The sequence below is a fragment of the Nylanderia fulva genome, unplaced genomic scaffold (assembly GCF_048542155.1).
Source record: "Nylanderia fulva isolate GAGA-0341 unplaced genomic scaffold, ASM4854215v1 Scaffold1183, whole genome shotgun sequence".
Taxonomy (NCBI): domain Eukaryota; kingdom Metazoa; phylum Arthropoda; class Insecta; order Hymenoptera; family Formicidae; genus Nylanderia; species Nylanderia fulva.
Window position 1 is genome coordinate 7,546 of NW_028189391.1, and position 14,275 is coordinate 21,820.

At 48.0% G+C, this 14,275-nt stretch overlaps 3 protein-coding genes and 1 pseudogene across 3 annotated transcripts; 1 reads left to right on the forward strand and 3 right to left on the reverse strand.

The window, feature by feature from the left end:
* Window positions 1-1,437: 1,437 nt before the first annotated feature.
* LOC146724750 (uncharacterized) lies at window positions 1,438-3,879 on the forward strand. Its single transcript, XM_085489929.1, has one exon. The coding sequence runs from the start codon at window positions 1,438-1,440 to the stop codon at window positions 3,877-3,879; it is 2,442 nt and encodes an 813-aa protein (XP_085346055.1).
* Window positions 3,880-8,057: 4,178 nt separating this feature from the next.
* Window positions 8,058-8,531, reverse strand: LOC146724751 (uncharacterized). The gene has a single exon (XM_085489935.1). The coding sequence runs from the start codon at window positions 8,529-8,531 to the stop codon at window positions 8,058-8,060; it is 474 nt and encodes a 157-aa protein (XP_085346061.1).
* A 123-nt stretch (window positions 8,532-8,654) lies between these two features.
* On the reverse strand, window positions 8,655-9,992 carry LOC146724752 (uncharacterized). Its single transcript, XM_085489944.1, has one exon. The coding sequence runs from the start codon at window positions 9,990-9,992 to the stop codon at window positions 8,655-8,657; it is 1,338 nt and encodes a 445-aa protein (XP_085346070.1).
* A 1,309-nt stretch (window positions 9,993-11,301) lies between these two features.
* Window positions 11,302-12,953, reverse strand: LOC146724753 (large subunit ribosomal RNA; annotated as a pseudogene).
* Between the last annotated feature and the right edge of the window lie 1,322 nt (window positions 12,954-14,275).

Sequence of the window (14,275 nt, forward strand, 5' to 3'; positions counted from 1 at the left end):
TCAATGCAAATAACTTTAATACTTTCCCAAGATAGAGCGTCTCATGCTCATGAACTCGTCCGGCGCATGTACGAAATTTTTCTTTCGTGGGTTCGCTATTTTGGAAAAGGGCAAAAAAAAAAAAAAAAAAAAAAAAAAAAAAAAAAAAAAAAAAAAAAAAAAAAAAAAAAAAAAAAAAAAAAAAAAAAAAAAAAAAAAAAAAAAAAAAAAAAAAAAAAAAAAAAAAAAAAAAAAAAAAAAAAAAAAAAAAAAAAAAAAAAAAAAAAAAAAAAAAAAAAAAAAAAAAAAAAAAAAAAAAAAAAAAAAAAAAAAAAAAAAAAAAAAAAAAAAAAAAAAAAAAAAAAAAAAAAAAAAAAAAAAAAAAAAAAAAAAAAAAAAAAAAAAAAAAAAAAAAAAAAAAAAAAAAAAAAAAAAAAAAAAAAAAAAAAAAAAAAAAAAAAAAAAAAAAAAAAAAAAAAAAAAAAAAAAAAAAAAAAAAAAAAAAAAAAAAAAAAAAAACCCCCCCCCCCCCCCCCCCCCCCCCCCCCCCCCCCCCCCCCCCCCCCCCCCCCCCCCCCCCCCCCCCCCCCCCCCCCCCCCCCCCCCCCCCCCCCCCCCCCCCCCCCCCCCCCCCCCCCCCCCCCCCCCCCTTTGGGTTGCATTTACCGTGCCTCGTATCTTGTTTTTTTTCGACGTTCTAAACATTTAAAAGGTGCGCGACTTGCTATTTCGAGCCGTTTTCACGCGTCCCCGTCGTGATCTCTGTCCTTTCCGAAATACGCGAACGCTACGAAAAGATAAATCTCGTACATGCCGCCGGACGAGTTCATGAGCATGAGACGCTCTTATCTTGGGAACGTATTAATAGTTACGGCATTGACCACTACTACAATATGGCGCTGAAATCAGTGAGAAATGCTGGTCTCTCCTTCATCCAGACCTTTGGCGATCTGTCTATTAATCTGTGCTCTCGATCATCTTGTTGCTTTTCGACGTTTCTAAACATTTAAAAGGTGCGCATATTGCTATTTCGACGCCGCTATCACGCGTCCGCGTCGTGCATCTCTCTGTGACTCTCTCGATCATCTTGTTGATTTTCGACGTTTCTAAACATTTAAAAGGTGCGCGACTTGCTATTTCGACGCCGCTATCACGCGTCCGCGTCGTGCATCTCTCTTTGACTCTCTCGATCATTTCGGTGATTTTCGACGTTTCTAAAGATTTAAAAAACCACGCGATTTGCAATTTCGACGCCGCTATCACGCGCCACGCAATCGCTTCGTGTGAGAAAGACAGCCGATAACGGCTTAACGTGACGGTGCGCTAACTCGCGCTCGGACTCTCTCACTCTCTCTCGCGCGTCAATCAGCGGGCGCTTCAAGTCTGCGCGCGCGCTTGAATATTTCGCTTCAGTAGCGAATAATCGATAAACGATTCAACAATCCGGCATCGATAATCATGTCGAATGCCGTGAGTGACCTGCTCATCGAGCAGGGAGCTTGTATTGACGAGATCAAACGAGATCTCGTCAACTTCAAGAAGCTGGCCAAATCAAACGTGACACTCGCCAAGACGCGAAGTAGGCTTGCCAAGTTGGAGGAGCACTGGGCCGCCTGCCGCGGCCTTCATGTCAAACTGCTTCAAAAGACGACCACGGAGCAGCAAACGACCTTGCCGTACTTCACTCTGGAAGAGTTCCTGAGAGCTGAGGATGTCTACATCGACACGGCCGATCTGCTGCAAGATACGATAAGTCGATTATCTCCTAATACAATTCCGTTTACCGATCGTAGTTCCAATTCCTCCGTTCGCGAAACAAATAATCATTGCTTCCAATTGCCACGCATCGCGCTGCCAAAGTTTTCTGGGAAATTAACCGATTGGGAAAACTTCCGAAACATTTTTGAATCTCTCGTAGTAACTAACGACGCTCTTTCAAATTCTCAAAAATTTCATTACTTAAAAACGAGCGTAACGGGAGACGCTTCCTTGCTGATCAATAATTTAAAAATTTCCGATGCGAATTACGAATCTGCCTGGCAATTGTTAACCAATGAATACGACGATAAGCAAGCGTTAATCTATGCTCATTTACACGCGTTTATTAGCCTTCCGGTAATGAAAAGCGAGATTGTAAGCGATTTGCGAAAATTGCGCGACACAGTGTCTGCATCGTTAGCCGTATTAAAAAATCTCGATCGTCCCGTAGAACAATGGGACGACATTCTTGTTTATACAATAACGCAAAAGTTTAGCGCGAGAACACGTACCGAATGGAATTTAACGCGAATCAAACGAAATGAGCCTTCTTCTTATCAGGAGCTTAATGAGTTTTTAACTCTCCGTATACGCGGATTGTCGGACTTTGCCGATTCAAGCAAGGACTCCGGTTCTTCGAAAAATGATAAACCGCGTTTAACGGTAAACAACGTGACTGCCTTTAAATGTATTTGTTGCTCCGGTGAGCATCACGTTTCGAAATGCGAAGACTACGCGAAGAAATCAGCTTCACAGCGCTTTGCTCTCGCGCGCCAGCATAAACTTTGCTTTAACTGCTTAAAGTCCGGACATTTCCCGTCGAAATGCCCGAGCAAATATCGGTGCAGACAATGTCGTCGCTCGCATCACACATTGCTGCATTCAGCGGCAAATCAAAATGCCTTCGATAACTTGGCCAGTTCCGAGGCTACTACCTCCGAATCTGCGTCACAAGCCGCATCTAAGGCGACTACAAATCAGACGGTCAATACGATCGCGGCCGTCCAGATAGTACCGCCCTCGCTTCAGGAACATCCAAATGTCCTCTTGGCAACGGCATGGGTCGACCTCCACACTGGGGAGGGTCGCTGCTTAAAGGTTCGCGCGTTGTTGGATCAAGGATCCACCTTTAGCTTTATATCAGAATCGCTCTCACAGGCGTTGCGCACTAAACGGCAACGAGCCGATTTACAAATTAAATGCTTCGGCGAAAAATACACGGGTACTGCGAAATCGCGCGTAACACTACAGTTAACCCCGTGTGCTCAAGCCGACCCGAGCTTTCCTCTGACGGCTTACATTTTTCAACGCATTACTTCATACGCTGCCTCGCGGATTCAGCCCTTCGATGCGTGGCCTCATTTACAGGGTCTATCTTTTGCTGATCCTGATCCTCCAAGTCAACATCAAATTTATTTGTTGATCGGTGCTGACCTTTACGGCTCGCTTCTGAAGCGCGATGTCCGTCAAGGTCCTATTGGAACTCCGACAGCGCAATTGACCGCTCTCGGTTGGATCCTTTCCGGCCCCACAAATAGTAGGCCGACTACTACTGCTCAAGCATCTGTATTAAACTGCGTGTTGGAACAAAGCACGCACTCTCTTCTCCAGAAGTTCTGGGAAGATGAGGAGATCTCGCGGCCTGTCCCTCTCACGGAGAAGGAGGAGAGGTGCGAGGCTCATTTCATCGCCAACCACTATCGTACCCCTCAGGGACGCTATGCGGTTCGATTGCCCTTCAGGCATGATTTCCCGATAAAAATCGGTGATTCTTTGCACATTGCAACCTCGCTTTATAATAAAATGGAAGGAAAGCTACGGCTTCGTCCTGAACTTCACGCGCAGTACAACGAGTTCTTACGAGAGTATAATTCGCTCGGTCATATAAGGAAGGTGGAATTATCTGACCGCTCCGAGTTCGAGCCGGTATATATTCCTCATCATCCCGTTTTGCGCGACTCGAGTTGCACTACGAAATTGCGCGTTGTCTTCAACGCTTCGTGCAAAACGAGCAATAAGACTTCGCTTAACGATCACTTACTGATCGGTCAGAGACTGCAGCAAGACCTCTCCGCTATATTATTGCGCTGGCGTCAATGGCAATTTGTTTACACGGCGGACATTGCTCAAATATTCCGCTAAATTCTCGTGCATCCGTCTGACGCGGATTTTCAAAGAATCTTATGGCGATCGTCGGCCGATGGGCCGATTGAACACTATCGCCTTCTCACTGTAACGTACGGGCTCGCCCCCGCTCCGTACCTCGCAATAAGGGTACTGAAACAGCTTTCTCTAGATAAAGGTGACAACTATCCCGCGGCTGTTTCAATTCTCAACGAGTCCCTCTACGTGGACGATGCGCTCTTTGGCGCGGACGATACGACTTCATTGATAGAAGCTCGTGTCCAACTAGTTGAAATCCTGCAAAAGGGAGGTTTTCAACTACGAAAGTGGGTTTCTAATGCCTCCTCTCTTCTTCAAGGACTTTCGGCTCATCAGCCGGAAGTCACCGATCACTTACTCGTAAAAGAAGATTTTCGGGCTTTCATGGCTTGCTAAAGAGGACGCGTTTAAATTCGTAATAACTCCGTTGAGATCGGTTACGCACACGAAACGTTCCGTTCTCTCGTTCACGGCAAAATTATACGACCCAATAGGATGGGCTGCTCCGGTTGTTGTAACCGCGAAAATCTTGCTACAAGAGTTATGGCTTCTCAAATGTGATTGGGACTCCCCTCTTCCAGAGTAGTTGCGCGATCGTTGGGAGAGCTACACCAACGATTTAGAATCATTAAACCGCGTCCGAATACCGCGTTGGACCGGTCGACATTCCAATAACCTCGCGTTCAAAATCCACGGGTTTGCCGACGCTTCAAACCGCGCTTACGCGGCGGTCGTTTATATTCGAGTGCTTCCTTCGCCAACGAAGTTTCAAATCACTCTGCTCGCTGCTAAAACAAAGGTCGCGCCGATCAAAACCGTAAGCATCCCGCGCTTGGAACTGAACGCTATCGTCCTCCTCAGCCGGCTAATCAAGTGGACCTTGACATCGTTGAAATTACCTCCGATTCCAATATACGGATGGACGGATTCGACCATCGCTCTCGCGTGGCTCCGTCAACATCCATCAAAATGGAGCACCTACGTGGCTAACCGCGTATCCGAAGTGCATACCTGTCTGGATTCTGTTTGTTGGAATCACGTTCCGTCTCGAGATAATCCGGCGGACTGTGCCTCGCGCGGCTTGACCGCCTCCGAGCTCGTGACTCACCCGCTATGGTGGAACGGTCCACGATGGCTTCAGAAGCCATCGACTGCGTGGCCGATTCTGAATGTCTCAGCTCCGCTCGACACTGCCACCGATCAGCAAGTGTCGGTGGAAAGAAGACGGCCTGTGACGTTCCATGTTTCAAGAGGCCGAGGAATGGGAAACTCCCATATAGGTTCTCCACTTGGACCAAGCTTGTCCGCGTGACTGCCTATATGAATCGCTTTATTCTTCGTGTAAAAGAAAAGAGCGCGTCTCGCTCCAACTCTTCCCCCTTCTGAACGCCGATGAGTTTAGGAGGGCGGAAATCTTCTGGTTGCGCTATCTGCAACAGAGATTCTTCGAGCGGGAAACGCGCTCACTAAAGAATAACGGCACCATGCCGCATTCGAGCTCGTTGAGCAATTGAGTCCTTTTCTAGGAGAGACTCTTTACTCCGTCTTGGCGGGCGGTTGACGAATTCCGCGCTCAGCTATGACGAGCAACATCCTATAATAATAGCGGTATGCTTGTAACGGATCCGCGATATCCTGTCTTTCTTTGTTCTTGAAGAACGACAATCGAACCTCAATCACGTATTCAATAGTCTATCAAAAGGGTCCGAAGCGTCGGAACCAGATACAGTGTACAAATCTGATATGATACAATAAAATTACTGTTATTAAAATTAAATAAAAGGAAAAACAATCACAATAAAATATAAAATATATTTCATTAATTTTACTTTACGGTTTAGTAAAATTAATAAAACATGTTTCATATTTTATTGTGATAGATATTATTATTTTGAATGTGATAAATATTAATTAGAGGAATTCTAATAAAATTTTTTCCATACAATATTATCCTACGATTACCACAATTTTCAGGGCAAATTCTAAGAGAAAATTCTCTCAGATTGTGATTATGTGTTGTAATTTGTAATCAGTTATTTATTACAATAATTTTTAATCAAGTGCGTGAGTCAAAGTGTCAATAGAATTTATTACAAAAAAATGATTTCATCATGCAGTGTGTCACAGTGTGTCAATATCGGATTGTATCCAGTCAGGCAACAATTATTCGTCAAAGGACATCAAACATCTCTACAAAGTAAGAATCAGTGAGAGAGAAAGAGAAAGAGTGTGTGTGTGTGTGTATACGCGTACACACACACGCACACACACACACACACAAAACGCCGCGTGTAACAAACAGCTGATCGCTTCGAGCGCCCACGTAATCGCCCGCGTCGGATAATGTGGTGCGCCGCTCCTGATTACCGCCCGTACTCGTGCTGTAATTCGCTAACTATTTCTTTTTATATTTCAAAAACTAAGCTTCGGATAAAATTTTGGCAAAGGAAAAATCGTCTTTAAATTGAGTCAGGAATACGACATTTTAAAGACAAACGGTTGTTTTGAATCACCCTGTATAATACAGGAAGGATCGATGATATTTCGACTATCTGTCAACTGTGTCGGTCCGACGGTTTCTTCAAAAAGCTTCCGCCCCGGCTCTCCCGTTGCGGGAGAGACGCTCCGATCGAGAAACACACAACTCTACCTTTGTGCCGTAGCCTTCCCTGGCGGGAGGCGGCGGTCCGCGCGCGTCCTCGGACAGCCTGATCGAAGAGCCACCACGATTATTCTTTCTCTCTCTCTCGTCCGAGAGAAGAGACCACGATGGTTGAACGAGAAGCGCGTTTCTTCGCGAACGCAAAAATTTCGAACGATTACCCTGAACGGTGAATCACTTGGCTCGTAGGTCGATGAAGAACGCAGCTAATTGCGCGTCAACTTGTGTTTAAAATTGTCACGTATTTTCGGAGCGACGAAGCAAGGTCAATCGTAGAAATTGAAAATATTCGACGCCGAGATGTTATTCCGGTTGTTTTCGATTCCGCGAGCGAGGAATCTACAAAAACTCGCCTTTGTCTCGCGTTTCGGAGCGTGATGGGGCAATCGTCCACGAATAGGATTTCAGCACGTGTGCCACGCGTCGATCGGATGAGCCTTAGCTGCCGAATTCCGCGAGGATCAAAAATGAGTCTACTCGAGGAGTCTGAACTGAAGAGACGTCTCCGTGTATATCAGCGAAAAGAGCATCGCGCGAATTTATCTCGTTCTAGAGCGAACTTCCGCGTTTTAATCTTGTCTGCGAGAGTTTTGAATAAAACTGCTTTGCCTCAAAAGTGAATTTCTCCACCTTTACAATTTTCTCCGCATCCAGTCTCCTTCGTATCTACGAGCCGACTTATAAATAAATAAATTTGCCTCTGCGCGGAAAATTAAAACAAATCGAAGGTTCTCGCACAGAAGTAAAATGGTCCTTCGAGCCGGATTGTGAAGATAACGAGGACGATAAGGTAAAACGGAGAAAGTGATTCTCGTGTGACTCTCGCGGACAGTGAAAAAGCGCGGGTGGACAATAGAAGCACATCGTCTTACAAACGAGTGTGCAAAAGAAGAGACAGGAACCAAGTGTCGAGTTCGCTTTAGAGAAACAAGTGTACGGGTAGACTCCGATTCACGTCGTCAAAACCCAATTCGACTCGTGAGACGAAACTTAGTGGTCTCTTTCGAGACAAATTCGTCGCGTTCGACAGTCAGGTCGTTCGCGAACTCGTGCCGTCGGCGCCGTTCACGCGCCCGACATACTTAGTGGTCTCTTTCGAGACAAATTCGTCGCGTTCGACAGTCAGGTCGTTCGCGAACTCGTGCCGTCGGCGCCGTTCACGCGCCCGACATACTCAGTGGTCTCTTTTGAGACAAATTCGTTGCGTTCGACAGTCAGGTCGTTCGCGAACTCGTGCCGTCGGCGCCGTTCACGCGCCCGACATACTCAGTGGTCTCTTTTGAGACAAATTCGTCGCGTTTCGACAACAAGGTCGTCCGCGAACTCTTGCCGTCCGCGCCGTTCACGCGCCTGACATAATCAATGGTCTCAAGTCAAACTTGAGACATACGCGTCGCGTTCGATAGAGGAAGCGTCCGCGAATCTTTCCGTCTGTACTACTGACGTTGCTCAAAAAAAAAAAATGTCGACAGCAAAAGATCTGTTGATCGCGCAATTAGACACGATCTCTCAAGCGAAACACGTCTTCGTTAGGCATCCATGACAGGCCGAGAACTTTAAGTGAATCTTCCGTCAGGATTAGATGATCGGTTACTTCCGATTGGTCAACAGACAAATCCTTGAGAAGTTCGATCGAATTTGATGCCCATTTCCTTAATTGAAATCCCCCCTTTTCCATTAACTGCATCAATTGAACGCGAGTATTTTTTAAAGATTTTATATCATCCGCGCCAAACAGGGCGTCGTCTACATAAATAGACTCTCCTAGGATAGGAACCGCGGCCTTGAACTTTTCTCCCTCGTCAAGGGCGAGCTGTTTCAATACTCGCATTGCGAGATACGGAGCGGGAGCGAGACCGTAAGTGACCGTTAACAAGCGAAAATGTCGAACGGGCGCTTCCGCTTGAGGACGCCAAAGAATTCTTTGGTAGTCTGAATCTTGCTCATGAATTTGAATTTGCCGAAACATCTTGGCGATGTCGGCCGTACAAACGAAGCTCCACCGTCGCCATCGCGATAACACGGCAGGTAGATCTTGCTGTAATTTGGGCCCTATTAATAAAAAGTCATTCAACGACGTGCCATTCCTAGTTCAGCACGACGCGTTGAAAACGACCCGTAATTTAGTCGTGCAACTATCTTCCCGAATCACGGGGTGGTGCGGAATGTAAACGGGCAAATACTCGGTTTTTTCCGACTCGTCGACGCTAGTCATATGTCCGAGGGACTCGTATTCCGCTAGAAATTCGTTATACTGCGAATACAGTTCCGATCGATTTCTCAATCTGTTTTCCATGCGGTTGTACAGCGATCGCGCAATGGAAAGAGACTCTCCGATTTCGATCGGAGGATCACATTTAAAGGGTAGTCGAACGACGTATCGTCCGTCGGACAACCGACTATGCGTCTGCACGAAGTGTCGCTCACAAATCTCTTCCTCCTCCGTGAGGGGAATTTGAGGCGCGATCTCCTCATCTTCCCAGAACCGCTGGAGAAGAGTGTCTATCTCTTGACCGAGAACGCAATTTAAAACGGCTTCTTTTGAAGCCTTCCGTTTATTTTCGGTCGGACATGAAATAATCCAACCGAGCGCGGTTAGTTGAGCTGTGGGGGTACCGAGCGGACCTTGCCTAAAGTCGCGCATCAAAAGTGAGCCATAAACGTCGGCTCCAAGAAGCAAGTGAATTTGATGTTTGCTCGACGGATCCGGATCCGCGAGGGAAAGGCCCTTCAAGTGAGGCCACGATTCGACAGGTCGAACTCGCGAAGCCGCGTACGACGTGATCTTCGGAAACACGTACACTGTGATTGGAAATACCGGGTCGGATTTCGCGCACGGAGTCATTCGCAAGGACACGCGCGACTTTGCGGCACCCGTGTAGGTTTCCCCGAATCCTTTGATTTGTAAATCGGTTCTTTGTCGCCTGGTCCGTATGGTTTGACAGAAAGATTCCGATATAAAACTAAAATTGGATCCCTGATCCAATAGCGCGCGAACCTTAAAGCGTCGGCCCTCAGCGGTGTGGATGTTCACCCACGCGGTTGCGAGGAGAACCGCGGGAGTCGTAAAGTCCGGCGGCTCGATTGTCTGGACGCTGGCCACGGCAGCGTTATTGGAACCGTCCAAGGCGTCGGACTTCGCATTCGTTTTCACGCTTGGTTTCGCAGCTTCCGAATCTTTTCTGACAGCTGACGATTGATAATTTTCGGAATGCAATAAAGAATGATGAGACCGACTGCAGTGGTTGCATCGCTGTTGGCTCGGGCAATTCGGCGAAATATGCCCCGAGCGCAAGCAATTAAAGCATACACGATTTTTGCGAGCGAGCTCATTTCGTTGTTCAACTGATTTTTGACGAAACGGCTCGCACTTTATCACGAAATGATTGCCTGAGCAGCATATGCACTTGACAGCGGAGACGTTATGCATTGACGAACGCGGCTTGTTTGGCTTTTGATTAACACTTTCTCTTGAAACTTCCGCGAAGTCTGACAATCCGCGGATTCGAGTCGTAAGAAATTCATGAATATCTTTGTACGCCGGAATTGAAGTTATAGAGGAACACTTCAAGTTCCACTCGCTTCGCGTTTTTTGACAGAATTTTTGTGAGACGCAATAAACAAGCATATCGTCCCACTGAGCAACCGGTCGACTCAAATTCGTCAGCGCGGCCAGCGATGCAGCCACCGTGTCTCGCAATCTCTTTAACTCGCCTCCGCTTTCATGTTTATAACGGGCGATTATAATCGATCATAATCGGAACGACGGTTAACAGATGTTGATTCATAAACCTAACGCCTCGATTCGCGGCAAGCGCCTCCTCCCTCGTCATCATGCGCTTCTCTTCGTCGCTCCATTGGCGGTTAACCCTCTCGACGTTAACCTCCTCGTTGACGATGGCCTCGTGTGCACATCGGCGATGGAGGCCGAGTCCGGTCTTCGTGGTGAACGCACGATCACAGTGTGGGCATGGGAATTGCGGGGCTTGCGGGCAGCAGGGACAGGGGCAGCGGGTGTTGGGCGGCGTCGTGGCCTAGCGGGCGGCCGACGAGAAGAGCCTGGAGAGGGGTCAGGAGAGGGTAGCGAAGGGACGACAGGACCGGCGGCCCGAGGCTGCCGCCGGAGATTATATTTTTCTCTTCTTGTGGTGCCTGCCGTAAACAGACCCGAAGGGCTGGCAACCCCACGGACCCGGACGGAGCGTTGCCGCTCCGCCAAGCCAGAGCCCCGTTGGCCGCCGGGAGGTTGGTTCCGACGTTGCCCGACTCTCACCGCGAGGAGGTGGGGTTGGCGCATGGAAACCACCAAAATCGGCAGCTCCCTTAAGAGAGTCATAGTTACTCCCGCCGTTTACCCGCGCTTGCTTGAATTTCTTCACGTTAACATTCAGAGCACTGGGCAGAAATCACATTGCGTCAACACCCGCGAGGGCCATCGCAATGCTTTGTTTTAATTAGACAGTTGGATTCCCCTAGTCCGTGCCAGTTCTGAGCTGAGCGTTGAATGGCGGCCGAAGAGGACGACCACGACGGCTTGCGCCGCCACGGAAGCCTCGCAGCAAGGAAGATCCGCGGGAGGCCAAGGCACGGGACCGAGCTCGGATCCCGGGACCGGCGCGAGAACGCCGACCGTTCATCCTCGCCCAGGCCCGGCACGTCAGCCCCGCTTCTCAGAGCCAATCCTTATTCCGAAGTTACGAATCCAATTTGCCGACTTCCCTTACCTACATTATTCTATCGACTAGAGGCTCTTTACCTTGGAGACCTGCTGCGGATATGGGTACGAACCGGCGCGACACCTCCACGTGGCCCTCTCCTGGATTTTCAAGGTCCGAGGGGAAGATCCGGACACCGCCGCAACTGCGGTGCTCTTCGCGTTCCAAACCCTATCTCCCTGCTAGAGGTTTCCAGGAAACTCGAATGCTTATACAGAAAAGAAAACTCTTCCCGGATCTCCCGACGGCGTCTCCAGGTCATTTTGGGTTACCCCGACGAACAACTTTACAAGGGCCCGAATTGTATGCGGTTCCGCTGCCGGGTTCCGGAATAGGAACCGGATTCCCTTTCGCCCGACGGGCGGTGTGTCTTTCGTATAATATTTATTATTATTTCTCGACACTCGAGTATATTGTACGCCGTCATTGAGATAGGATTTCTCCTAGGCTTAGGATCGACTGACTCGTGTGCAACGGCTGTTCACACGAAACCCTTCTCCACGTCAGTCCTCCAGGGCCTCGCTGGAGTATTTGCTACTACCACCAAGATCTGCACCGACGGCGGCTCCAGGCAAGCTCGCGCCCAGACCTTTCTGCGCTCACCGTCGCGACCCTCCTACTCGTCAGGGCTTCGTGACGACGCGAGAGAAGACTAACGCCCGCTCCCGGTTGCCGCCCCACTTGCCACTGACGGCAGAGTATAGGCTCGACGCTTCAGCGCCATCCATTTTCAAGGGCTAGTTGCTTCGGCAGGTGAGTTGTTACACACTCCTTAGCGGATTCCGACTTCCATGGCCACCGTTCTGCTGTCTTAAGCAACCAACGCCTTTCATGGTGTCCCATGAGCGTCGAGTTGGGCGCCTTAACTCTGCGTTTGGTTCATCCCACAGCGCCAGTTCTGCTTACCAAAAATGGCCCACTTGGCACTCTGATCGAAGATGCTCGTGGCTTCATAATTCAAGAAAGCCAGAGATCTCACCCATTTAAAGTTTGAGAATAGGTTGAGGTCGTTTTGGCCCCAAGGCCTCTAATCATTCGCTTTACCAGATGAGACTCGCGCGCGTTCCGTGCGGAACGGCCGAGTGCCAGCTATCCTAAGGGAAACTTCGGAGGGAACCAGCTACTAGATGGTTCAATTAGTCTTTCGCCCCTATACCCAGTTCCGACGATCGATTTGCACGGACTCCGCGGGACATCGCCGACCGACGCGAAGCCAGCGCCGCTGACGATGAATCTCCCCCGTCGATCTTTTGGGTTTCTTAGGTTTACCCCTGAACGGTTTCACGTACTCTTGAACTCTCTTTTCAAAGTTCTTTTCAACTTTCCCTCACGGTACTTGTTCGCTATCGGTCTCGTGGTCGTATTTAGCCTTAGATGGAGTTTACCACCCACTTAGAGCTGCACTCTCAAGCAACCCGATTCTAAGGAGAGATTCCTCCCGAGGCGCGCACCGGTCGCTACGGGCCTGGCACCCTCTACGGGTAAGTGGCCCCATTCAAGATGGACTTGGACGCGACGCGGCACCTCGGGATAAGCGGATCCTTTCGAACACCACATTTCCCTGCGGCGGAACCGCGGGATTCGGTGCTGGGCTCTTTCCTGTTCGCTCGCCGCTACTAAGGAAATCCTGGTCAGTTTCTTTTCCTCCGCTTAATAATATGCTTAAATTCAGCGGGTAATCTCGCCTGCTCTGAGGTCGTCGCATAGTGAGTTTTCGTAGCCGTTTGCCTCCTCCGCGTCGCTCATCGTCGTCTCTCTTCTATAATATATAAGAGGGAGAGAGAGAGAGCGTCGACGAGAGAGCAGCAGCGGCAGCACACGAAATACGCGAGAAGGCAAATCGCCGGGGCGCTAACCGCACACACACTCGTTGGTGGTAATGGAGACGATATATCGCGGGGTTCGAAATTCTCGGCTCTCCTTTCCCCTTTTTTATACAAAAAAGGGGGAATCGTCGACGGCACACCCCGGGCGCCGGTCCTTTTTTGGGGGAAGTAGTTTTAAAGGGGACTAACGACTCTCCCGCCAAAGGGGTGGTCCCGGGAATTTTATCCCTGGGCCCCAATGGGGCGTTCGAAAAACGTGCTGTTCCCGCATTTTACAAGTTTTTTGCGAGAAAACCCTTTGATTTTTTTTAAAATTTTCCCGCAGAGGGAATTTATTTATTTATAAGTCGGCTCGTTTAAAACGAGAGACTGGAAACGGAGAAAATTGTAAATTTGGAGAAATTTCACTTTTTAGCAAAACAGTTTTTTTTCAAAACCCCCTCGCAGACAAGATTAAACGCGGAAATTCGCTCTAGAAAGAAATAAAATTTGCCGATTCTCTTTTCGCTTAAACAAGGGGACGCCCTTCATTTTAGACTCCTCGATAGACTCATTTTTTTATCCCCCCGCGGAATTCGGCAGCTAAGGGTCATCCATGACGCGTGGCACACGTGCTTAAAACCTATTTTGCGGGAAAGGGTTGGTCCCCTTTACGCTCCCAAACGCAAACAAAGGGGGATTTTTTTTAATTCCTCGCTCGCGGAATCGAAACAACCGGAATAAAAAATTCGGCGTTTGAATATTTTCAATTTCTAACGATTAAACCCTTTCTTCGGGTTCTCCGAAAATACGTGACAATTTTTTTAAAATACCGCCCGCCTCGCAAATTTTAACGTATGCGAATATCAAATTAGCCAACGGTAGCTTCAAAGTACGATTTTTGCCCAAAAAATCAATTTTTTAAACAACCCAAAAAATCAAACAAGAGATCAAAGCAAAAATTCCTTTTCGATCGAAAAACGAGGGAGAAAACAGAAGGTGAAAAAAACCTTTTTCAATTTTCCGGGGTAAATATTTCTAAATTATTAAAAACCTCTCAATTTTAAAAAGGGACTTAACCTTAAACAAAAATTCGCCTCTTTGGCTTTTTCGAGCACCAAATACCCAATTTTACAGTTTTTTGAAAATTTTTCCGCAATGGGGAGGGGCGAAAACAAATTTAAAAAGCGATA

What these genes read in the sequence shown, in the direction of transcription:
- LOC146724751 (XM_085489935.1), bottom strand. Translation starts at nt 8,531, where the DNA reads ATGTTTCGGCAAATTCAAATTCATGAGCAAGATTCAGACTACCAAAGA.
- LOC146724752 (XM_085489944.1), bottom strand. Translation starts at nt 9,992, where the DNA reads ATGCATAACGTCTCCGCTGTCAAGTGCATATGCTGCTCAGGCAATCAT.
- LOC146724750 (XM_085489929.1), top strand. Translation starts at nt 1,438, where the DNA reads ATGTCGAATGCCGTGAGTGACCTGCTCATCGAGCAGGGAGCTTGTATT.